General features: G+C 38.5%; 1 protein-coding gene across 6 annotated transcripts in view; it reads left to right on the forward strand.

Annotated features, from left to right (window-relative positions):
• Window positions 1-25,331, forward strand: part of ATP8B4 (ATPase phospholipid transporting 8B4 (putative)) — a 234,997-nt gene that overhangs the window by 130,966 nt on the left and 78,700 nt on the right. For all 6 annotated transcript variants that reach the window (XM_037156463.2, XM_037156465.2, XM_037156462.2 and 3 more), the window contains 3 exons: window positions 11,596-11,754; window positions 18,576-18,664; window positions 21,080-21,276. In XM_037156463.2, coding sequence (XP_037012358.2) covers window positions 11,596-11,754; window positions 18,576-18,664; window positions 21,080-21,276 — 445 coding nt within the window. The remainder of the gene's footprint in view (window positions 1-11,595; window positions 11,755-18,575; window positions 18,665-21,079; window positions 21,277-25,331) is intronic.

A 25,331-nucleotide genomic window follows, 5' to 3' on the forward strand; every position in this document is an offset into this window, starting at 1 on the left:
ACAAAATAGTAATAAACCAATGATCTTAAATGCAATTTATGAGTTTTTAAAAAATTTCATGAAAGAACATAAAGTTTTCCAAAGCCTGCAATCTCTTCTCACGCTAATGAGGAAAAGTGTTTACCAAGGGATAATGACTTTATCAGTTCATCATTCATTTCATCCTTATTTCTCCTCTAGATCGTGTTCCCTCTAGTCCCACCACACCCTAACTTGCCTTACCATGGCCTCCCCGGTGTCCTGGGTAGACTTGCTGAGGAGGAATACAGGACACAATTTGGGTTCTAGCTCTAGGCCCACCCACCCCTCCATTCTCTGACTCCTCAACCAGATCAAACGCTGGACTGTGAACTTGTGAAGACAGTAATCCTGCCTCATCTATTTCTGTATCCTTCCTAGTGCCTGGCATACGTCTTAAAGACAGACAGTAGGCATTTAAAAAGAATATTCTGATTGATTAGTCAGTCGGTCAGCGGTTGTCCTCTATTTTAGACCAGGTGTTGTTACCACCACCGTCACACCATTCCACCCAGTCCCTGCTCCTCAGCATGGAGTAGCCCCTGCCTGTTCTATTCCAGCTACGTCGTATTTTTGTGTGTTTGTTTTGTTTTGTTTTCCTGTTAAAGCTGTTGCTGAAAGACAAAATCCTTCAAGAGTCCAAGGAAAGTGTCATTAATGGTAGGGCAGCAGGCACCATGACAGGCTGTGGGAAAATCTCTGGGGCCTTCCTGCCATCCCCCCATTGTCTCTCACTTTACACGCTCGTATGCCTGGCTTTGAATATCAGTGTTTACATATAGCTTGGTTTTATTTGTTAATGAATCTTTATGAGTTTGAGACTATTTTCCAAAGTGTTTTCTTTGGAGTCCACCAAAGGAAAATCTGGACAAGGGTCTTAGCATGTCCCATGAATTAAAGCACAGGTAAATTTACATTTACAAAGTTTCACCAATGCACAGCTTAGAGTTTATGTTGCCTGTGCTTTGCATTTACTTGTAAACTTCATCTGAATTCTGTTGATATTTGAATCTCTCTTAAAAGAGTGCTGTTATAACAAATGTTTATAGAAAAAATATTCCTCCAGTTTGAGATTTAAGTAAGGGAAATAGCCAGGAAACTTTGAATGGCTCAAGAAATATTTTGATTAGATTAAAAACAAATTACTCATTTTCTACTAAGTAATTTTTTCAATGAAATTTTACTGTTATGTGAATCCAAGAAAAGTAAATTGTGTTCATGAATTAAAATACTTGCTTAAAGTACCTCATAGAGTATTTATGGCATCCTAAAAGGGCAATATAAATGTAATTTACCATTACTCATTTTTTTCCTGCTGGAATTGTACCTTTAAATCTCTATCAATCTATGAGGAGGTAAAACATTTTGATTTTTAGTTTTCTTTACCATCAAAAAGCAGAAAGTGATTGTTATAATAACCAGTTCACTTTCTTTCATAGATATTGGCACAGACAGCCTACACTATGATGCAGCTACAGACAATCCAGAAATCATAGTGGTATAAACAGTGAAAGTTTATTTCTTGCTCATGCACTCTGATGCAGGCTGGGTGGCCTTCTCCATCTGGTGGCCCTGGTGCCTAGATTAATAGCCTCTAAGGTTGGCATATCACAGTGAGGATGAGATGAAAGAGACAAACTGACTTTTAACTACTTCTTTCTCTCACATTTCATTGGCCAGCATGAGTCACATGGTCCTGATCTAACGGCAAGGGAGCCTGGGAAATAACAAAAATGGATGCTTATTGAGGGCTAACAGTTTGTATCACACCCTCCAAGAACTCTGACCATAGGATAGTATGTAAAAGGCCAGGCTGGATTAGGTAGATTTGTTACATGGAACCAAAGAAATGGGACTGAGAATCCTCCTCCTTAACATGACTCTTTATCTCCCAATCTCCCTTCCTGCTTGACTTTTTCTTCTTCTCATAGCATCTGATGTACTCTATAACTTTATTATATTCCAAGTTTACTACTTATTGTCCATCTCTACCTGCTGCAGTGAGGGCTACACAAGGATCTTTGTTTTGCTCACAGATATATACCTGGTTTCTAGGAGAATGACTGGCATATAGTAGCTGCTCAATAAATACTTGCTGAATAAATGGTCCCAGTTCCAGAGAGTGGAGGGAAATGGTCCCATTCTCCAGACATGGGAGAGCAAATGGAAAGATTGGGAAATGATGAGGGGGAGAGAAAGCTTCCTGATGGGGCCTTATTTTTAAAGTGAAGTAATAATATTACTTACTAGTTGTGGCCTGATTTTGCTTCACACGGCATAGGCAACTCACCAAATCTCTAATGTAGAATTGTTTTTGCAAATAAAGGCAACACAGACCTCTTTTTTCTATCGTTTATACTTTAGCTGTGGTCACTTTTCAGAGAACATATAATGTCAAATGCATCAGGCTGGTACACTTCTGGGCTAAGAACCAGGTTTCTGCTAAATTTACTTTTTCATCTTACATCTTGGGCTGAATTTCAATCAGCCTTAAAGTTCAAGGCAATATGACATTTTATGGTTTTAGCCTTATTAAAATATGATGATTTGTTTCCAAGAAAGCATCTGAAGAATGAATAGAGGGATTAAGGAGAAATAAATTAAATATAACATGCAAATAGCAGTGAAATTGAAAGACCAAGAGGGTGATGCAAGAAGTATATTTGAAAGAGTTGGGACAATGAACAAACCCCAAATCCTTCCCGCAATTGCTTCTGCTTTCTTATAGCCTTCAACTTTTCCTCCATTTTTTCCTTTTCAATCCCTATTTACATGTTCTAATTTCGATCTCTCCTTGCCTTTCTGACACACACATTCACACACTATGTGCTGTGTACACACATTTCTCTACCCATTCCACCAGCTCTCCTTCCCTTCCTCCTTTCTGCATTCTTTCTATTGTCTTTCCACCCTCCTCTTCCACTCTCTATGTTAGTTTACTTATCTTCTCTACCTGCACTATCTCTTTTTCTGTTTTTAAATCTTTGGTGCCCTCTCTCCATATTAATTAGTTCATTAAGTCTATTTATGAAGTGCCTTCTTTTGACAAGATGCAGTACAAAGTATATAAATTATAAAATACCTGCACATGGATTATAGGTTTTTTAAGATTCTTTTGCTCTCCTATTCTTTCTCCACCTCCTCTGTTTTCTCTCCCCTATTCACCTTCATTATAATGGAGTATCAGTAGATGTCAGGGTTTCTTCTGGTGACTAGAAAAAGACTTCTTCGTGCCATGGGAATTAAAACCAGATAGTTCATTCTTTCTTTGAAATTAGAAATATGATATCAGCATTGTGTACATTTGGAAATGGCCTCCCTAGCTATGTCAAGTTCACGCAGATGAGACAGACATGTGAGGCACGCCCGTCTGTGCTAAGTATATCTTTTAGCTTGTGACTTCTGGGCAAATGTGGGTATGGCGTTATTTTTGTTCCTAGTTACTGTGTGGTTTTTTTCCCGAGACTTCCCAAAATACTTTCACACCAAATTACAGGGTTCTGTCCTTGAGTCATCAGTGCACATCTTCCAGTTATCTAAAGACCTGAGTGTCCTACCCTTAGAGAGATCCCCACTGCAACTCCAAACTGGGGACATCAAGGGTCAAAACTAAGATAGGTAGGGCCTATCTCTCATCTCTGATAAGCCTCCCTGCCTAAACCTAGGGACAGTGTCTTGCTGGTGGCCTCCTTAGGCATGGCATGAGCTTTTACTCAATCTTTCCTTTCTTTTACGTAGTCACCTGCTCATTCACTCAGTAAATGTATCTTTAACACAATGCCAATGGATCTGCCAAGCCTGCGAGTACAGTGGTTAATGAGTCAGACACAGGTTTTGCTTTCATAGAGTTTATAATCCAGGGGAGAAGACAGACTTAAACATAAGTTCATCCCCAAAGAGGCCTTTAGGTAGGTACATGTCCTAAAGTTCTCAGGCCCTAAACATGATGTCAACATATGAACAAGTACTTCCTATGTTCCAGGGACATTGCTAAGTAATTGTACACAGTCTTATTAAATCCTGACAGCCCTGGGAGGGAGAGATTATTATTACCTCCAGCTATGGGCAAAAACCCTGAGACCCTGATAAATCAAGTAACTCTCCCAATGCCATATGGTTACTAAGTGGAGATGCCAGAACATGAACCCAGGACTGCTGGCAAAGCCTATTCTACAAAGGAACACAAGAGGCTGTGAACTACAAGCAGAAGGCAGCACTGGGGAGCTGGGGGAATTCACATGACAGCGGAGCCCATGATCAGGACAGGGTTAGGTAGGGCAAGAAATAAATGATAAGAATACTCTAAACCTAAAGGTACAAAATGAGTGACCAGAGATCGATCCCTTTCAGGACTCAGATGACATTATCCTATTTTTTAAAAGTAGCAACGTTCTTAGTGATCTTGAATGGTAGGATCCCTGATAAGAGTTTATAGAAGGTCTGGAAAAGCACAGAGGCCAGTACATGCAAGGTGGAGCTGGGTTTCGGTAGGTAAATCCACTCATTCGAAAAGTTCTCACATAAATATTTTTATACATTTCAAACATCAGAAAAAATTGGTATGTAGTGTACTGAACTTTATAAGAAGAATACATAACTTGATGTAATATTATAGTAAGTATGAAAATAGAGTGGACCTTGATGTTTCATGTTAAACTCTTATGGGAATTGATAAGCTTTTACAAATAAGTAACTGGAAATAATTGTTAGTTATATACTTGAAAACTGGACATACTTATGCCTTGGGGGAAGTCCAGGCTATAAATTGTCCAAGTGTGTTTAAGAATCTTTTGCATATTGTTATGGATTGGGCTGAGATCTGTTTTTTGCAACTTATGACAAGTTTACATATTTTGTATGACTGTGTAATACTGAGTTCTGAACTGGGGAAAGGTTGACTCTTTATTTCAGGAATCTTTGTGTATTTTGTGGTCCTTTCTAAAGAATAGCATGTGTGTAATTAAAACACAGGAAAACAAGCCTCTCTTTTTGGCTAAAAACAAAACAAAAAGGGTTGGTTAGCATCTTGTGACTTTTGAACCTATCAGACAGGTTTTCCATTCACCTGAACAGAAGCACAACCCAGCAGCATAGCACAGATTCCATGTAAAGACAGGAAGAATAACTTCCATTTTTACTGCTGCTGCTGTGGTTCTGACGGTGGTAATAATGGGTGGCTGGGGCTTGATGTTTGAAGAATAAAGAGGCTTTAGAACACAGGAAGGTGATACTCTTTCTAAGAAAAGGAAGATGAATGTTTATCACAATTACCATGGGAACTGTAGTGGGCAATCTTTTAAACTTTAAGAAACTCTTGGCTGGAGAAGCTCTTGAACAGCCACAATGATGTCTTATCTAATAGATAATTTGTCTTATGGAAGAGCTGCAATGCAGATCATCAAGAAATATTGTTAATAATAATGTACATAGAGAAATAAAGCCAACCTCTCTGGAAAATCATAGAATACTGGGCACCAAACTCCATTTTCATGATAAGGTACAGAGTTCTGCTTGGAGGTAAATACTTGAGTTTCTGAAGATTATTAGGTTGCTAATAAATGAATCATCTAGCTGAGGAAGGTCCAGAGTGAAACCCTGTGGATTTTGTTTAGCATGGACCTAGAGCATTTCTGTGTGATTGTGAACTGGATGAATTGCTGTCTGCTTTCATACGTATTCTCTTCAGAGGGCAAACAAATGTGACTGCCTAGTTTGATTACATTTATGCTTCATTATTGATATGATTTCCACCCAGTTGTTTTATTGCCCACTAAAGATGAGTTTATGCTCTAAACATGTTTTCAGAGGATACTATATGAGAAACATGCTGTTTTTTCTAAACAATTTGCTCATCTATTGTCAAACCGTTTGTTGCCTGTTACTCTTCTTTGATACAATTAACAAAAGGAAGAAGGATACTAAAAATCTTCCCTAGTCCTTATTATGCTTTATGGCTAGGATATGTTTTTGGTTGCTTCTATTGTGCTTTGAGGTTCTTACATTTTTTTCAGTGTTCTCAGATCTATTTGTATCCCCTTAGAGTTAGACCAACCTACACCCTCCATTGTGGCTGGGCTATTAGTTCTCCCAAAACACTTGATCATTATTACTATGGAAACATACCCACTTCTTTTCATCTCAGATCTACTTCCCCATCTCATCTCCCAACCTCTCTTTTGAAACTATCTGAAACTTTTTCTACCCATCTCTCCAACCAATATTTGTTAAGATCCTATTATGTAGGCAGTACAGTAAGTTACGGGGCTATGGAAGTGAATGCACTGTGCCTTTCAAAGGAAACTCTGCACCCCTTTTGGGAAGGGCAGAAAAACACTTGGAAAGCTTCTGTTTTATGCTAACAGGGCTAAGCAATGGGAAGCTGATTTTTTCTGAAGATAAACTATAATTTAGCTTTGTTCCCACCATTTTATTTTGTCTGGGCCCTGCATTTAGTACTTAAGTCACTGGAACCACATTTTTTGAGAAAGACTAAATTGGGGCTTGGCCTCCAAGAGCCTAGGCAGAACCCCTTGGCCTTACGGCCTGTTCCTGTCTAGAACCACACCTTTGGTGTCAGGCCAGTAGTGGACGGGCCTTGGGGCCAGGGAGCAGCAAGCCAGCATGTTCAAGGCTGCATTTGCCTCCATGTCCGTCTTTGCTTTCGACAATGAAAATGACCAAATGAGCCTGTTTTTTATATCCCTATTGGCACGGATTGTGTACCATGTTTTTGCTCAAAGCACATTTTTTTTTTGAAGTGACTAAGTTTAAAGTCTGATAAATTGAGTCTTGGGTCAAAAAACTGAAATAAGCATTAAAAGTTGCTGTCAACCCGTTATTTCATGTATGTTTTGCTGATGACATCCAATTCAAGGTTCTACAAAATACAGGAATAAAAATTCTTGGTGAAGAAGAAAGGATAGTGAATTCTTAGAATTTAGAAAAATGTCTCCTCTTCCACCACATAATTATCCAAACAACTTGGGCCAGTTGAAATCAGTTTTAATTTACTTTTTAATATCATTGATAGACCTTAATGGGAGTAACCAGAATCAGCTACTTGCCTTCACATAAAAAATGACTTTGTACAGGGTATTTAGCTTCATCCAGATCCTCCTGCCAGCACTCTGTCATCTCACAGTAGCTGTCTGGGAAGTGGCCAGCCTGTGTGGGGGCATTTAAGTAACACTTTTGTTATACTGGGGAAAGGGAAATGGAATTTGGAAGAGCAGTCCTGAGGCCAGGAGTTATTTCTTTCAGGGCTTTGTTCACTTTGTTTCTTTTCTTTTTTAAATGGTTTTGTTTATTTACTTTGCTTTTACATTTATTTATTTTATTTTTCAATTATAGTTGTCATACAGTATTATATTAGTTTCAGGTATATACCCCAGTAATCAGACATTATATAACTTACTAGGTGATCATACTGATAAATCTCATACACATCTGACATGGTTATTGGAAAATTATTGACTATATTCCTTGTGCTGTATTTTATATCCTTATGTAGAGTACATATGTATGTCACAGAATAGTGACAACCAATTTGTACTTCTTAATCCTTTCACCTTTTTACCCATCACTGCAACTCCCTTCCCACATGGCAACTATCAAAATGTTCTCTGCATATATGAGTCTGTTTCTATTCTGCTTGTTTACTTATTTTGTTTTTTAGATTCATTTATTGCTATTGTATTGTTCCTATTTTTATGTTTTTTTCTTCTTAAAGAAGACTTTTTAATATTTTATGTAATACTGGTTTGGTGGGGAGGAACTCCTTTACCTTTTTCTTGTCTGGGAAGCTCTTTATATGTCCTTTGATTCTAAATGATAGCTTTGCTGGGCACACTAATCTTGGTTTTAGGTCCTTGCTTTTCATTACTTTGAATAGTTCTTGCCAATCCCTTCTGGTCCATAATGTTTCTGTTGAGAAACCAGCTGATAGTCTTATGGGAGCTCCCTTAGAGGTAACTAATTGCTTCTCTCTTGCTACTTTTAAGATTCTCTCTTTGTTTTTAGCTTTTGCATTTTTATTATAGTGTGTTTTGGTACGAGCCTCTTTGGGTTCACCTTGTTTGGCAATCTGCACTTCCCGGACTTGTATGTCTGTTTCCTCCATCAAGTTCAGGAAGTCTTCCATTGTTATTTTTTCAAATAGGTTTTCAATCCCTTCTTCTCTCTTCCTTCTGGCACCTCTAGGATGTGTTGGTACACTTGGAGTTATCTCAGAGGCTCCGTTAATTATTCTCATTTTTTTAGATTCTTTTTTTTCTTTTAGCTGTTCTGATTAGATGATTTTTGCTTCCTTATGTTTCAAATCACTGTTTTGATTCTTGGCTTCATCTACTTTACAGTTGATTCCCTCTAAATTATTCTTCATTTCAGTTAGTATAACCTTCATTTATGACTGGTTCTTTTTTATAGTTTCCATGTCCTTTTTATGCTGTTGAAGTTCTCACTGAGTTCCTCTACTCTTCACCTAAGTTCGTTGGGCATCCTTATAACCAGTGTTTTGAACTCTACATCTAGTAGATTGCTTGTATCCATTTTATTTAGTTCTTTTTTTCTGGAGTTTTGTTCTATGCTTTCATCTGTGACATGTTTCTATGTCTCCTCATTTTGGCAGCCTCCTTGTATTTTTTTTCTATGTGTAGGTAAAATTGCTACATCTTCTGGCCTTGGTAGAGTGGCCTTATGTAGTAGGTGTTCTGTAGAGTCTGGTGGCACAGCCTCCCCAGTCACCCAAGCTGAGCACCCCAGGGGTTCCCCCGACCCCCATGTAGGCTTTGTACACCCTCTTATTGTAGTTGAGTCTTGATTGCTGTTGGCACATCAATGGGAGGAATTTACCCCTAGGTTAATCGGCTATAATGGCCAGCTATAACCACCATTGAAGATCAGCTGTGAATGAGCCTGCACCACAGAGCAAAACTTACTTCTGGGCACTGGTGCCTGCTGACTCTTCCACTTCACTGTGTTGCTTGTGGATGTGGTTGGGCTGTGCTTTGATGTAGTCTGAAACTGTCCACAAGGTGTGCTGGCTCTGGGACCTCCCAGGAGTTGGAGGCCATGGTCAGCTACTGCCTATGTTCTGCCCAGGGTCACCTGTCATTAGCTACAAAAACAATCTGCAGATGGCCGATACTTGTGCTGGGCTTGGAGGTGCCTAGGAGAGGCCAAGCTCTGAATCAAGGCTAGCTGCTGCTATACCAGGCCTGGGTCAACTTGAGAGGTATGGGGCATGCTGAGGCCAGTTGCTGCTTGTTTGAGAGATTTTAGGAAAGTCTAAAGCATGAGCCAAGATAGGACATTCTATGGTAAAGCCACTGGAAAGGGGGTTGGGTGGGCCTGAAACTTGGGTGGGGCAGGATCTTAGGGAATTACCAGGCAGGGTAAACAGACCTAGCCAGGTTGATGGAAACTCAGATAGCATGCTTGTCTGCAGGCTCTGTGGGGGAAGTGCTCACAGAAGGAACAATGGCCTCTGCCAGCACTTCTGTTTGGGAGAAAGCGGCCCCTCCAGCTCTCGCCCTAATGCCAGACAATTCAGGTCCTCCCCATATATCTCTGGTACCTTCTGAGCTGCTGCCCAGTGCTGGAACTCAGAGGGAGTCAATTGAGTGAGTCTATGCTCAGAACATTTAAAAGGAACTCCCTGGGACTCCAGAGCCCTCTATTTCACTCAGCCACAATCCCCACTGGTTTTAACAGCCATGAGTTGTGGAGATGTTTCTTCCTGGCACCAGAACTCTGGGCTGGGAGGCCTGGTGTGGGGTTGGGACCACTTGCTTCTCAGAGGGAACCTCCGGAGCTCAGATATACTTCCTGATTTTTATCCTCCACACCTGAGTGTGGGATCAGCCCTTTCCTTGTCTCTTCACCTCCTACTAGTCTCAGTGTGGCTTCTTCTATATATTCTTAGTTGTGTTCAGCAAGATTCAGGCAGTTCTGAGTGATGGTTATTCTATAACTTAGTTGTAATTTTGATGTGGTTGTGGATGATGTGAATACCACATTTACCTATGCTGCCATCTTGATTGGAAGAATGTTTTGTTTTTTCATGCAGAGTCTGTTAATATTAATAATCTTGTTGGTCAGAAGTGATCACGCCTTGTGAAGACTGGCTTTTGTCACCTAGGTCTAAGAATTTTAAAAGAAAAAGATATCCTAGGAAGGAAAGGGAGCCTATGTAAAAATGTTCTAAGTGTAGCAGGTGTTTGGTAAGTGGCGTAGCTGTGTAATACAGAGGTTCTCTAGGCTGGGCTGGTCTCCTTTCCCTTTAATCAGTGCTGAAGGCATGCCTCTCTTTTTTATCTTCCAAATGCCATTTATTATGTTCTAACCTACCATTTGGGATTCTGATTAAGTAAACATACTTTTATTGTTTTTGAGAGAGAGAATTCTATAGGTACTAAGTTGTTGGATCTACCCACAACATCCCTTTTTATTCTTTCTCTTTTCCTTTCTCACTCCTTTCGTTTCTCAAGTCTTTGTACTTGCTACTTATAAGACTTTAAACCTCAATTGTTTGAAGTACAATGTAGTATTTAATTAAAGTTATTGAGTTGACATTAATTAATAATATTATATAGGTTTATTTTATGATAAATTAATATAGGTTTTAACTGTATAATTCTGATACAGGATTTATATATTGCACTGTGTGCCCCATACCCAAAGTCAAAATGTATTGTAATCTAAGAGTTGCATTTTGTGACAGGGTCCGTAAAAGATTATTTCTGGTTTTCTTTTGTATCAGGAGAATGCCCATCCTGAAAGTGTCTATTCTTATTGAAATAGTGGAACAAATTGATTCATTGATTTGGAATGGGCATGCCCTTGTTTTGGAATGGGCTCAGAATTAAAAGAAAAACACCAAAAAAAGAGAAAGAAAACTAGATACATCTTCTGGCCAGGTTGGGACAATTTATATGGTGTCTTTGAGTGTCCCCAGAACTCTGAATCTAATCAAGATGAAAAGCGTAGAACAGCTGAAAGGAATCACATGTATTCTCAGGCACATGTAGCAAACAGGGCCCAGGTTTCTTGGGGGTGGAATATAGTTCTACCTTTGAAATTCTGATTATAAGCCTAGAAAGACCTGATTAACTTTGGCTGTGAACCTGGAAGTGTGCCATCTAAACCTGTGGGGAAGTTCACATTAAGTAAAAGGAGATGGAATAAGAAAAACTTTTAGAACAGTCCCTGGTTTATCTTGTCAAAAGTCATTGTTAGAAACTAGAGGTAGAGAGAAGTGATTTTTTTAAAGGAAAAAAAATGATCCCATAACTCTTGAGCGTCCTGTTTTTATTTGGACAGTGCAACAAGATATGTTTAAAACATTTGATGGTTTTCATCTTTGTATCCCTAACTTATTTTTCCTAGCACTATCTTATACATGTAACTGTGTGCTGTCTAAAAAAGAAGGTAAAATACATGTGCATGACCAGCAAGGTAGTATCCAAGTACTGCGGCTTTCTAAAGAGAGGTTAAGTAGTGTGGGTTTCTAAAGAGAGTTCTAAAGAGAGTTTAAGGTAAGTCATAAAAAGGCTTTTAAAATTATTATTTATTTTGCAGGGATTGTTGTCTGTGAAGCGCCTAACAACAAATTAGATAAATTCATGGGAGTTCTCTCCTGGAAGGACAGCAAGCACTCCCTCAACAATGAGAAGATAATCCTGAGGGGCTGTGTCCTGAGAAACACCAGCTGGTGTTTTGGAATGGTTATTTTTGCAGGTATGGCTACTGCCCAGGGTTGGTTAGTGGGGAGTTCCTTCCTGACATTTGTATGGCGTAGTCTGGGGTTTTCTGGGTTGGATGAAAACAGTGCTTCTATTCTATTTGAGGTGTCCCCTTGCATTGGCTACAGAGTGCAGGGCACCAGGGGAAGATACCAATGCTCCAGAATACTGTGTGCGGGTCCACTGTGTGAGGAACCACTGCCATTATGAACATAGTTTTAAGGGTGCTTGGGCCTTAATTACTCAGTGGGTGGTAGATGCCTACTGTTTAATTTCTCATTCTTTAGCTGCATCTCAGTCATCCACATCATTATATTTACTAATTGACTTGCCTTTGAAATGGGGAAATAGTACCAAAAAAAAAATCCCCCTGCTCTGCTGTTAATTTTGTAGTTTGCAAAGGTCAAATAATTCTTTTGGAAAAGCTTTCTTGGAGCTCCTGCAATTGTTTCTGTTTATACTCCATAGCTTTTTCTCTTGGTCAGTGGGCCCTGAAAGACTGTGATGGAAGTGGGGTTGGAGTTGGGGAGGAGGGGAGGTGCTTTTAACTCTTCCTGCTGCCCACTTTCCCATTCTCTGCTTTATGGGCCCAAGGTGGCAGGCACTCTCCTGCTGAGGAAGCTTACAGTAGCACCACTTCATAAAGCCACTCATATGGTACTCATGGCTTCAGTTGCTAGCCCTTGACTTTTAAAAATCCTGTTTATTGTGACACCAAATTAGGATGTGTTTGGGGCTCATTGACTATATGTGCAATTAGAATTGCAACGTTTCTCTTAACTGACTTTCCTTAACAACCACAAAATGTTCGTTAAAGACTCAAAAGGGTTCCAAACCTGGAAAAGTTATGACTTCTTTCTAAATACTCTCAGCTGTGTGTGTGTTAACAAGGTTCTTGTTGCTTGGGACACTGACGTTGAAAGGACTTGGGAAATTCCCTAGAAATGAGGCAGTGTATGAACCAAGCTCATACCTTTCTACTTAATGAAGGGGGGACTCCTTGAAGCTCCTCTGATGGGAAGGACACTCCTGGTTTGCTCCCCGTCATCATAGAAATGGGGAGTGCTTCATCCTAGGAATGGGCAGTAGCCCAAAATTTTGTTTGCATTTGTATGATCTTGTTTGAAAAGACTGATTCAGGACTGTGGTTCTGCATGTTAAGCTAGAACAGCTGCTCTGAACCACACAGGGGCCAAATTTTCCTTCAGAAGGTTGGCTCTGTGGGAAAATGCTCCTATAGAGAAGGAAGTGGGGTGGTAAATTGAACAGGTCTCCCTCTAAGCAGTATAACTCCTTCTAAGTTCACAGAATCTGGATTGGACAGATCTGGGTTCAGACTTGTTTACCAGCTGTAGGATGTTAAGCTTTGGTTACTTTCTAAGCTTTAGCTTTTTCTACTGTAAGTGGGGGTAATAATAAGTTCATTAGACAGTCATTGTAAAAGCTCAGTGAGACAACACATGTGGGAAGAAGATGCTTGACAAATGTTTTCCGTCCTTCCGTGCTTCTCCCTTCTTCGGGCATCGGTTCAGAGTGCATTGCCTACTCTATAGGCTGAGTGTTGGGAAAATGTACTGCTCTTTGGATTTTGGCAGGGAAGTGTGGGAACACCCTCGTCTTGTGTGATGTTGCCTGGATGTTTCCTGGCAGGAAACCCTCATAAGGGAGATATTTGTAATGCACAGCATGCCTCTGTTGACTTTAGTCTGGGCACAAATGTTGATAAAAAGCTTAACTAGAATGACAGCAGGCAGAATGGTTGGTTTCACCAGTTTCAAATTTGCACAGGTGAATGTCTCAGAATCCCTAAGTTTTGACATCTAATTTGAGAAACTAGTTCCAGGTAAACACCTAGATGTTTTTAAAGTTCTTAAAAATAAATTATTAACTATTCTTTCAGTATATTACTCCAATTATACTTACAATTGAGGATTGTATAAGGAACAGTCAAGACCAACATGGTTTACTTTTCAAATCTATAACTTAAAGTACATTAACAGCTAAGCCATGCCTCCCTGGAAATGACTTTTTCTTTATGTTCAAGAAAGGAAAAAGTTTTGTTTCTGAGTGTAGGAGTCTTATTCATTTAAGGAGTCTATTCCATCTTGGTGCACAGTAGGTTTTTATGCTGGATGCTTCTCTTTGCCTCTCCAGATGTATGGTCACCCTTTCCCACTCTCCTCTCCGGCCTGGAGGTTGACTTATGTGGTTTACACTCAGGCTTCCTTAAACTTTGGCTTTTAGTTGGGCTGTGTCATTGGGGACCCCTGGAGAGACATAGATCAAAGGGAGAAAAAAGATTGAAATCAAGGTATTTGTTCTTCCTGACTGTCTGCCTGCCTGCATAGTCACTTCAAGTAGCTCAGTCCCTTAACATACAGTTACTCTTCTTCTAAAGGCTGAAAACTCAACATACCTCTCTCCTTTAAGATCCAGTGACCACTCTCTTCCCTCATCCCTTCCTTCTGGCTTAGATGAAAACATCTTGATTGCTATCGAGTCCTTGGTTACTTCATTAACCTTTAGCCGCTCCTATACCCCCATGCACACTTTCATATAGTCCCTTTATAAATAAAACTTTCTCCAGTTGTCCTTGTTCAATGTATTGTCTATTTCCTGTTTGGACTTTGAGTGAGTCATAGTCTTAAATACACATTGATTGAATGAGTTAGTAAATTAATGAGTTAATGGACTATTTCATATAATTTGAAAATAGCAAGCCCTGGCTGGTGTAGCTCAGTGGATTGAGCACAGGCCTGCGAACCAAAAGATCATGGTTCAGTTCTCTATCAGGGCACATGCCTGGGTTGCAGGCCAGTTCCCAGCAGGGGCCAGTTCCCAGCAGGGAATGCACCAGAAGCAACAGTACATTGATATTTCTCTCCTTCTCTCCTTCCCTTCCCTTCTAAAGATAAATAAATTAAATTAAAAAAATAGCAGTCAAGAGCAAGAGATTTAGACTTAACTAAATCTGGGTTCAAATTCTGGCTCTGACACTTACTAGACAAGAAATCTTAGGCAAGTTACTTAAATTCTTTAAACCTCAGTCTCATCATTAGTGAACTAAGGATAACTAATTTGTTGTCATCTTTTAAGCATCAGCTGAGATAATAGATAAAAAGTACATATATGCATTGCCTGAAGCATAGCAAGCACTTAATAAATGAATTCATTCAACATTTATTGAGTGCCTACTGTGTGTCAAGCACTATGCTAATTACTCATTTGTAATTAAGAATATGAACAAAACAAATATAGTCCCTTCACTCATGTGGTTTTGAATCTGGTAGGAGGCAGAGACTTTAATATCAAATAATTATAGTAGTGAATATATAATCTTAAATTGAGATAAGTGCTCCAAAGAAAAAGAATATGGACTCACAAGAATATATAATGCAGGAACATGAAAGGAAAGAACAAGTTAGCTAAAAGGCACATCATGGTTAAAGGGCCTGTTGTGTGAGGATGGTGAGGTAAACAATAGCAACAATAACAAACAAAAAACAAACTTAAGCAGGCCAGTGAGGAGCAGTTGAGCAGGTGTGAGGATGGTGAAGAACAACAAAAACAGAGAAGAAACAAAGACAAACTTAAGCAGGCCACTGTGGAGCCGTGGAGCATGGAGAGCAAGAACAGAGATGAATGAGTGCCTGGAGATGTAGATGGGGGCTGGACCATGTAAGTCCTGTGGCTTGTATTCAGAACTTTAGTCTTTATGCTAAGAGTATCAGGAAGCCATTGCAAGTTTTCAAACAGATGGTGTGTGTTTATGTGTTAAATTTCAAAGTTTACTCTTGACTACAGTGTTTGTAACTTTGGTAAAGAATAGGTACACCCTCCAAAAAAGTATGATTGCAGTGAGGAAGAGGGGAAATATTGATTAGAGTTGGGATAGAGTGGATTTAGGGAGACAAATTTACTAGGCTTTTATTATAGTCCAGTTGAGAGAAGATGGTACTGTGTGTACCAGAGGGTGAGTCAGTGGAGGTAGACTAGACTGCTAGGTTTTTCCCAGCCTTCACAGCTGGGTGAGAAGTCTTGCCATTCACTGAGATGAGGAACTCTGGCGGCATGGAGGATAGAGATGGACAGATGCCTGGAGAGGACAAGTTGGGTTGGACGTGGGCCACTCGAGAAGCCTAAGAAAGATTCAGGTGAAGATGTCACATAGGCAATTAAATATATGGGTTTTGAGAGCTCAGAGGAGCAATCTGAGCTGGAGATACACATTTGCTCTATAAATGGTAATTGGAGTTGTGGCCTTAGGTGAGATTGCCCAGGAAAGGAGGATTGAAAATGAAAAGAAGATGGTCTATGCCTGAGTCTTAATGAATTCTTATATTTCATGGCTGGGTAGAGAGTGGTGATCATCATAGCAGACAAAGACAGAGCTACCAAAGAGGTAGGAGGAAAAGCAGGGGAACACTGTTATATGGAAGCTAAAAGAAGAATGTATTTCAAAAGGATGAACTAATCAACAGTGTTAAAGGTCCTAAGAAGTCAAAGAAGGTGTAGAAGATGTTGATGTTAACCCCAGATCTGTTTGAATAGAATAATTGGCCCAGAAAATAGGGTGAGTAATGAGTAAGAGATGAGGAAACAAGGACTGTTGAGTATAGAAAAGTCTTTCAAGAGATATGGTTATGAGAGAAAGAAGAGATGTGTATATCAACATCTGTGAATATATTTAAATAAGTGCTTAAAAATCCTTGAAATGGATGTACTTGTATGTATAAGTTGTAAATTTTTAACATAAAACTGGTCTGCCAATATTTCAACTTTTAGCAATCACAAACTTTATTTGCCCTTGTGATCTTTACCACAAAAGAAATATTTCCTACCCTCAACGTCCACATGATTTTAATAAATGATTTTGAGAAAATGTGGGTGGCCTCCTTTACACAGCAGTGGCTGGAATAGGGCACTGGGGTACAATTTCCAACTCAAGACAGTGAATTTTTCTGAGACCCAATCTTTGCTTCAATTTGTTTCAAAAGTAAATGAAAGTTTTTAACAATGTGCCCATTCTTCCTTGACTTTCGGAATTTCATGTGTGCTTCCCCTCTCTTCTTCCTTTCATTTCTCCTCTCCTGCTATATTACATGTCTTCATGAATTGAAAATAATCATGAAAAGATGATATATAGAGTGAACACTAGACAAGTCAGCTGTAAGTAAAATTTAATTGCTTCTGTTTAGCATCTTCTTTGCCCACAAGGAATCTCCTAAGCAATAATATATTCTAACATTCTCCTTTGTTAAACACCTAATAATCTACCTCTAAGGCAGTTAATAATATTAAAATTTCTTGAACAAGGTATTTAGTCAATATGTCTATCATGGGATAATGTATTGTGCTTATCTGAAATTAATCTAACACAAGATTAAAGATAATTCTTGTCCTTACATAAAGTACATATTATATACAGTGTGTAATGCACAGTAAAGGTTTAAATTATTTGCTCATGTACTGTTTGGAGTTAGTCTAGTTTCTCTATTAAAGGCACCTCAAATCTTTTTGGGAAACAGATTCAGAATTTGATTTCTTATTTCAACTTTTCATTTTTTACTTCAGTGTTCTGAATTGTATTTTTAAAATTTAATTCTATTTTTTTTATGTTGATACCATTTCTGGCTTTTTCTCCCTTTCCCCACCTCCACCCAACTCTACCCCAAGGCAATCCCCATATTGTTGTCCATGAGCATGGGTTGTGCATAAATGCTCTTTGGTTCTTTACTATCTTTAATCCCATTTCTGCTATCTCCTTTCTGGCTGCGGTCAGTCTGTTTTATGTATCTAAGCTTCTGTTACTATTGTATTTTGTTCATTGCTTTATTGTGTTCATTCAATTTCATATATAAGTGAGATCATATGGTATTTTTCTTTCACTGACTGGCTTAATTTACTTAGCATGATTTTTTTCAGGTTGATCCATGCTGTTGTAAAATGTAAGAGTTTCTTCTTCTTTTTTACTGCTGTGTAGTATTCCACTGTATATATGTACCATAGGTTTTTTATGCACTTATATACTGATGGGTAGTTAGGCTACTTCCAAATCTTGGCTATTGTAAATAGCACTGCTATAAACACAGGGCTGCATACATTTTCTGAATTGGTGTTTAAGGATCTTTGGTGTATATTCCCAGAAGTGGAATTGCTGGGTCAAAAGGGCATTCCATGTATGAATGACCCATGGACATGGAAAACACATTGGGGACTGACTATGGGAGTGGGGGGTGGGTGGTCAGAGGAGGGCAAAGGGGGAAAATTGGGACAACTGTAATAGAATAACAATAAAATATTTAATAAAAAGGGAGTTCCATTTTTTAAATTTTAAAATTGGTTTCCACAGTGGTTACACCAGACCACGTTCTCACTGAGAGAGGGTTCCTCTTTCTTTACAACCTCACCAGCACTTGTTTGTTGACTTATTGGTGGTAGCCATTCTGACAGGTGTATGGTGATATTTCATTCAAATTATTCCTCAATCTGCTTCAAGCTACAAGCATATTTGTACACAGACTTTGAAAAATCCCTTTTCTTAAACCTTCCATTTATAAGTTCTGTCTGGATTTCTTCCATTCTAAGGAGGCCAACTCTATTGTAGTTTCCAGAGTTGTTTAGCCACTAGTTGAGAATCATATACAACTTAGTAATGGCCCTTGCTTGCTCTTAATAAAAGTTAAATTACCTAAAAATATATTCTTTTATTTTCAGGAACATTTGATATGAGTAGGAATTCCTCCTCTTCCAACTCTATCATCATCATCATCTAATAATAATAACTTCAAAGTTATTATTAAAATATTTTTGCAGGTCCTGACACTAAACTAATGCAGAACAGTGGAAAGACAAAGTTTAAAAGGACAAGCATTGATAGATTGATGAATACTCTAGTACTATGGGTAAGTTACTACAAGAAAATTAGGCAATGCCGTTAGTCATTGTTATCTTCATATACTTCTTATATTTTGCTGGGAGTTCTTTCAGAAGTCTATGTTTTCCTTGTGTAGTTTGTATTTAGAGATTTCATATTTGGGGCCCAGTTATGCAACCCTCTACTTTCCATATTATGACTTCTCAGTCTTTGATAAAGTTTCTTATGAGAGGTAGGTTAGTGCTGTGGAGGCTTCATAGTCTTGCACATTCTCCATATTCCAAAGATTTGCTTTTAAAAAACAAAACATAATTTTTAAAAGGTTTGTTCTTTCTGTTGTCTTACCTTTGCTCACATCCTGTCTTCATAGGCTATGGACAGGCCTAGCTTCATGAGTGTGACCTGTTCACCTACACAAGTCCCCACTCTGAAAGGCCTCACATTTGTTATTGATCTGCTATTGCTATGAAAAGTGATGTTTTTTTTAGAAATTCTTTATAAATTTTGAACGAAGGGAGTGCACATTTTCATTTTGCACTGGGCCCTGAAAATTATGTAGCTGATTCTACTTACGAATTCTCTGAGACCTTAGTCACAGCTTTCCTTTGTGAAGATCTCTTAGCCTGTGGTTATCTTTCTTCTGAACTTTTTTTCATGTGAGATTGTTGTCTGATTTTTCATGTGAGATTGCTTTGCTTCCAAATATAGGGGGTTAAGTTTTAGGACATTGACTCTGAAATATGAGGGCAATAACTTTTGAACCACATTCCCCACCTGCTCCACCACAGACTCACAAACGATTATAAAATCTGTGCTCAATATTTATTTGCTTAACTAATATGAAATAGTGGACTCTGAACAAGGAAAGAAGAAAATGGACTCTTATTGTGATACAAAATCATGTCTAGGCTCTGTGTATTACTTTCAATATTATCCTCAGGCCTGGAATTTCCTCCAGCTACACCTGTCCTCTTAGGTTAGAATCCATGGGGTCAAGGAGACATGCCCAGAAGGAGTCTGTAACCCCTTCCTAATATCCCCAATTTAAATGATCCTGTGCTCACTTGTAGGGTTTGCATGAGGATTGTATATCTACCCACCACAGCGTAAAATTACTGGGTTGTGAAGCAGGAATGTCCCAGCTTATTGTACTAGAAAATTTGTTGATCCATAGGGGAATAAGGGTCTCTCCTTAAATTCGGTAATTTAATGCCAAGTGTCAGCAATTTTAGTGCTCTTAGAGTAATTCAGTTAAATTAATTTATAATTAGCCATTGACAGAAAGAGGATACTGCTTTCACACTGGTAGTATTTTACGGATTCACAATTCTACTTTTCTCTAATGCACAGTTTTCTAATATACTTTAAATTGCCTTTCCCCAAATTCTATCTTCTTAATGTGCCTACTTTGTTCACAAGAGAGAAACAATCAATTCTAGAACACCCGAATATTCTTTCATGGAGGAGAAAGGAAATTGGAAGGCAGTGCATTCCTATTCTCCAGCCCCACTCCTCCCTTGACAGTGGCTGGTCCCAGCTCCTATTACAGTGTTACACTCAGCAAAGCAATTTCCCTTGAACACTGTGTTCAGCTTAGATCTGACCATGGTCACTGACTTTGTGTTCTTCCTGCTAAAAGCTGGAATTTGAGGCTCACAAGGGACTCACTTTTTGGTTTTTCTATTTGCTGTGCCTCCAAAGTTATCACCTGGCTAATACTGATACTAATCACAATGTAAGAGTCGGCTAACTTTCAGGTTGCTTGCTACCTTTTTTCTTATTTCAAAAGGAAAGTATATATTGTCATGAAATATTTTGATTAATCCTTATCTTTCTTGTTAACCTTAAGTAAGTATTATGCTACTAGATCTGTAGCCAAAAGACTTGCCCATTCTAGGATAAATTGTTATCATTGATGCTTTTTTCTTTTTGCTTTTGTGCCTTGGGTGATTATATACCTTAGCATTTAAATGCAATACTTTTGAAGGAGAAAGGAGGGAATGAAATAATATCACACCTGGACAATACATGTAAACCGGGTTTGACCAGGGCACATCTTCTTTATTTAAGCCATTTAAACATATGTGCTCATTATGAATTGATTAATTAAAGTTATTAGCTTTATGGCAGTGGACAAGTTATATAGTTTTTCTGTGCTTCCACTTTATTTTGTTTTGCTTTTGACCAGCAAAGTATAAGGAAATAATTGTTCCTACTTCAGAGTCAATGGGAGAATTGAGAAAATGTATATAAAATATTTAGCTGAGTTCCCTGCATAATAATGTTAAATTTTACTCACATGATTAATGACAAATAAGGAGAGATTTGTATAGCTTGCTTTTCAAATGACAATTTCTTGGAGTTGGAAGTGTAGTTAGATTGCACTGATAGGACTAGTTCTGAGTTCAAGTTAACCTTAACCAGACTTCTGTTCTCATTTCAGATTTTTGGGTTTCTGGTATGCTTGGGAATTATTCTTGCCATAGGAAATTCAATCTGGGAGAGTCAAGTGGGGGACCAGTTCAGAACTTTCCTTTTCTGGAATGAAGAAGAGAAGAATTCCTCGTTCTCAGGATTCTTAACATTCTGGTCATATATTATTATTCTCAACACAGTTGTGCCCATTTCATTATACGTGAGGTAAGATGACAGTTTATACTTCAGTGAAGCCTTTTCATTAAAAGCCTTTGTTTTGTGTAGTTGCTTTTGTCTGTTGTAAAATTACAACAGTAAGATGGATGTCTTGCTCTGTCTATGATCTGCCACATCTGTTACAAGGAAGCAACTAACCTGGTTAATCTATTTAACTTTTACATTTTCAAATGACAATAAGTGCATTTTATTTTCTTTTTCATTCAATTCACTTTCTTTTTTAAAATTTTTTTCTCAATAATTTTATTTAGTTATTTTTCAAGTACAGTTTTTTGCCTGTTTCTCAATTCACTTTCTTATGAATCTTTTTTTGGAATATGTGGACTATGATATAATTGCTTCCAACCTGATCAATTGGATTTGGGTTGATGTTGGGTAAGAAATAGAAGAATATTTGGGGAGATCTATGGTGATGGTGCCTCCTTGCTACTAGTCTGGCTCCAGACACCTGAGTTCAGATCCTGTCCTGCACTTACTCTGTGAACTGGGCTGGTTAACTGGCCTTTCAGTGCCTCATTTTTCTCATTTTAAAACTAGAGAAAACAATAGGATTGTCTGAGGAGTAAACAAACATGCAATGCTCTTAGAAGGATAGCGCATTGTAAGAGCCGAATATTAATTATTTCTATTATTATTTGTAACTATAAGAGAGTACACGAAGGAGTTGAAATATAGTTGGTGGTGCTTAAGTATTGTTAAATAGAAGTATGATTCGTAACTTCTTCTACAATTTGGTCTGTCATTTCTAGATTTGGTCCTACAAATGAGAGCTAAAATGGTCTCACATAGGTACATAACATATACACATGTATATAGATAACTATAGACTTTTATACACACCTCTCTATATAGGTACATATATATGAATATGTGTACGTGTGAGTGTGTGTGTTTGATAAGTTGGCCCTAGAATCTGTACCTGTGACATTCTTGATCCTAATTTTACCAAGCCTGAGCCAGATGGTCCCAGAGATGCTGGAGCCAAGAGCAGAGTTGATTGTTTGACTTTCCTCATCACCAGTATTTTAACAATACACAGCATCACCAGCTTTAAATTCCCGCTAATTTTTATGAGCTTCTTTTTCTCTCTTTCCAAAATTCTAGCTAGGATGAAGCAAGGGAAGTTTAATGCACTAATCCACCCTTGTTTTGGATAGTAGTCAGGGCACCGAAATGTCAAGTTGTGGGAAACTGACTTGAAGTAGTGGCATGTGGCCATAACACCACAAATTGCTCTGAGCCTTCTGAAACTGTGGCCAGAGCGGGGTCTACTTAAACTGTATCGTGCTAGCTCATCTTTGGGTCTGAGGATCTCTCAAGCTTCTATCCAATTACAAAGTCTGTAGTAAATCCTACTCTTTGCCAGAAGCTATGGTCAGCTTTTATAGCTTTCCTTTTATGTCCTAAATGAATAATAAGTGTTCGTAGTGGCATACCACCAGTACATGTTCAGTTTCTCATGTCCTCATGAAGTAAGTGTGTTCTATACATGCCCTTTCTTTGAAGTGCATTGGCAATTTTCATTTAATGATTTGAAAGGTCTTTCTTTTTTTTTTTTTTGAGGCCAAGGCTAGATTCCCAGGTTAGTGTTCCTTTTCCTACCAATGTGTCCCTTGCAGTGGTGGAAAGAAAATCTGTTTGGAATAGTCCTAACCCAGGTTCTGGTCTTGGCACTGCCACTGATAGCTGTGTGACCTTGGAGAAAGCACTTGGCTTCTCTGTGCCTTAGTTTGTCTGTCAAATATGTGCTGGTCAGTAAAATCAGGGGTTTAAAATAATTGATTTCTGAGGGATCCAAATAATACTACCTTACCTTTAGATAACATTTTATATTTTATATAAAGTGCTTTTACATACTTGAGCTCATTTATATCTCCTAATGCTCTTAGGAAGTAGGCATTGCTGAGCTTTTTCAAAAATGAGATGATTCACTCAAGATCATGGAGCTGGTTAGGGACAGAACCAGGATCCAAATCCAAGTCATCTGACACTTGGAACAGTGTTTTTTTCTCTGTGCCTAAGCTGTGTATGATTTAATGATCAGTGAAGATAATCAAGAGAAAAAAGAGGCTGGAATTCTCTCTCTGTTGGTGAGGCATAGTCCTGATGAAGACAAATAAAAGATCTGCTCTCTCCAAATAGAAACAGTGACTCTGATCTTAACTTGAGGGGAACAGCATTCTGAGGAATTTCAGATTGCTCAGTCATAAATACCGACATCTACAAAATGAGAACCCCCAGAAATTCTTAAAATTAAAAAAAATTGATTGATGAGAGAGAGGTGGAGAGAATGATGGGAGGAGAAAGGCCTTCACCAGAAGCTTCCATTAGGCTTTTGAATAGGTACCAAGGATAAATTAGTGCCACATGCTACTTGAGAATAAAGGTGCAGAATTTACTTTGAATGGTTAACAATTCCACGTGAGCAAAGGACATTGAGTGTGGCAAGATATTTCAGTGCTGTCAATTTGTTTATCTGTGGTGTTCAACATAACCAGCTATGGTTTTCTAATATATCAATTTAAGAAATGCAGTTGGGATGGGAGAAATTGACAAAAGAAAACTGTACTTGAAAAATAACTCAATAAATTAAAAAAAAAGAAATGCAGCCATTGTACTCCCAAGGAATTAGCTTTTAAGTGTTTTTTCCAAAGCAACAGGAACTCATTTCCATTGCTTGTTTTGCCATCAAATTGGGGAATCAGACGCCCTGTGCAAAGAGCATCCAGGCAGAAAACACTGAGTGGTGTGATCGTGCTAACTCTCAACATTTGTCTCCTTTCCTTTATTATGAAACAAAGGGCTGAATGTTCCACTGTGACGCTCTTATATCCTCTTTTCACAAACAAAAAGGATATGCTTTCTCTCTAAGGACTATTTTTAAGGTCTAAGAATTCAAATTAATTTAGAGTACTTCCATTGGGTTGTACTGCAACACACAAGGATCAAATTCTGTTCCATTCATTCTGCCTTGAGTTTTCAGGGAGTTACTTTACTTTCAAATAAATGAAAACTCCAACTGACTTGTGCAGTTACCACCGTAGCACTCTGATGGCGTTCTTAAGGTCAGGTCTGCCCTGGCTTTATCAAAGGCCGGAAGTCCGGTCTCGGCTCTGTCGTTAGTTATTTATGTGACTCAGGGTTAGTCACTTAACCTCTATTAATGTCCTTATTGGTAAAATTAATGGACAGAGAGTCAGAATTCATCCATACAATACTGATCGACTTCCTATGACAGGTAAGGCACTGTGCCTGTGTACACTAATGCATTTTGAGTGGAAAACAAAAGTGAATTAGAACAGCCACCAGGGAACTTATAAGGAACTGTGTGTGCCAGGAAGGGTAGGAGTTGGGAGTGGGGGATGGTGCTGGTGGTGGATACAGAATAGTAAACTGTAACAGGAAATATATAAATAAATACATGCAGAATATGACTTGATTTACTTGTATCTCATTTATTTCCATACATATTCTCTGAAACTAGTTTCTGATTTCTGTGTAATACTTACACAAAATTCAGTTATCAAATGTTAACAGAAATTAAATTTCCACAGACACTTATGCTTATTTTTTTTTACTTTATTTTTATTGTCGACACTACTACAGATGTCCCCATTTCCTCACACTTTGTCCAGCCCCACCCAGCTCCTGCACCCCCTTCCCTCTCTGGTCATCGCCACACTGTTCAGAGTATGCCATTTATTTTTATAGCATATGATTCTACAGAGTCATAATGCGACTTTTAGATTGGGTGTAAAAATGTGTTACCATTTACACGGTTAGGAAATGAACTGGCAGCACACCCCTTTGGGCAGGGAAAAGCAGATATGTCACGCAGTTGTAGAACTGGAAGTAGAGAATTCAGTGTTCCTAGAACACTTGGTTGTTCTCTTTTGTCTTCAAGGAGACAGGTGTTTAGAGCTAGTGTAACGGACTGCTGTGGACTCACTTTATGGCTGAGAAAACCAAGGCTTAATTCCCACTAAAGTCAGAAATAAGCTGTAGATCCTTGCTCTTACCATTACTATTTTGTACTGTTCTGA

Source organism: Artibeus jamaicensis, unplaced genomic scaffold (genome assembly GCF_021234435.1).
Source record: "Artibeus jamaicensis isolate MK-2021 breed Jamaican fruit bat unplaced genomic scaffold, CSHL_Jam_final contig_548, whole genome shotgun sequence".
In the NCBI taxonomy this organism is placed as follows: Eukaryota; Metazoa; Chordata; class Mammalia; order Chiroptera; family Phyllostomidae; genus Artibeus; species Artibeus jamaicensis.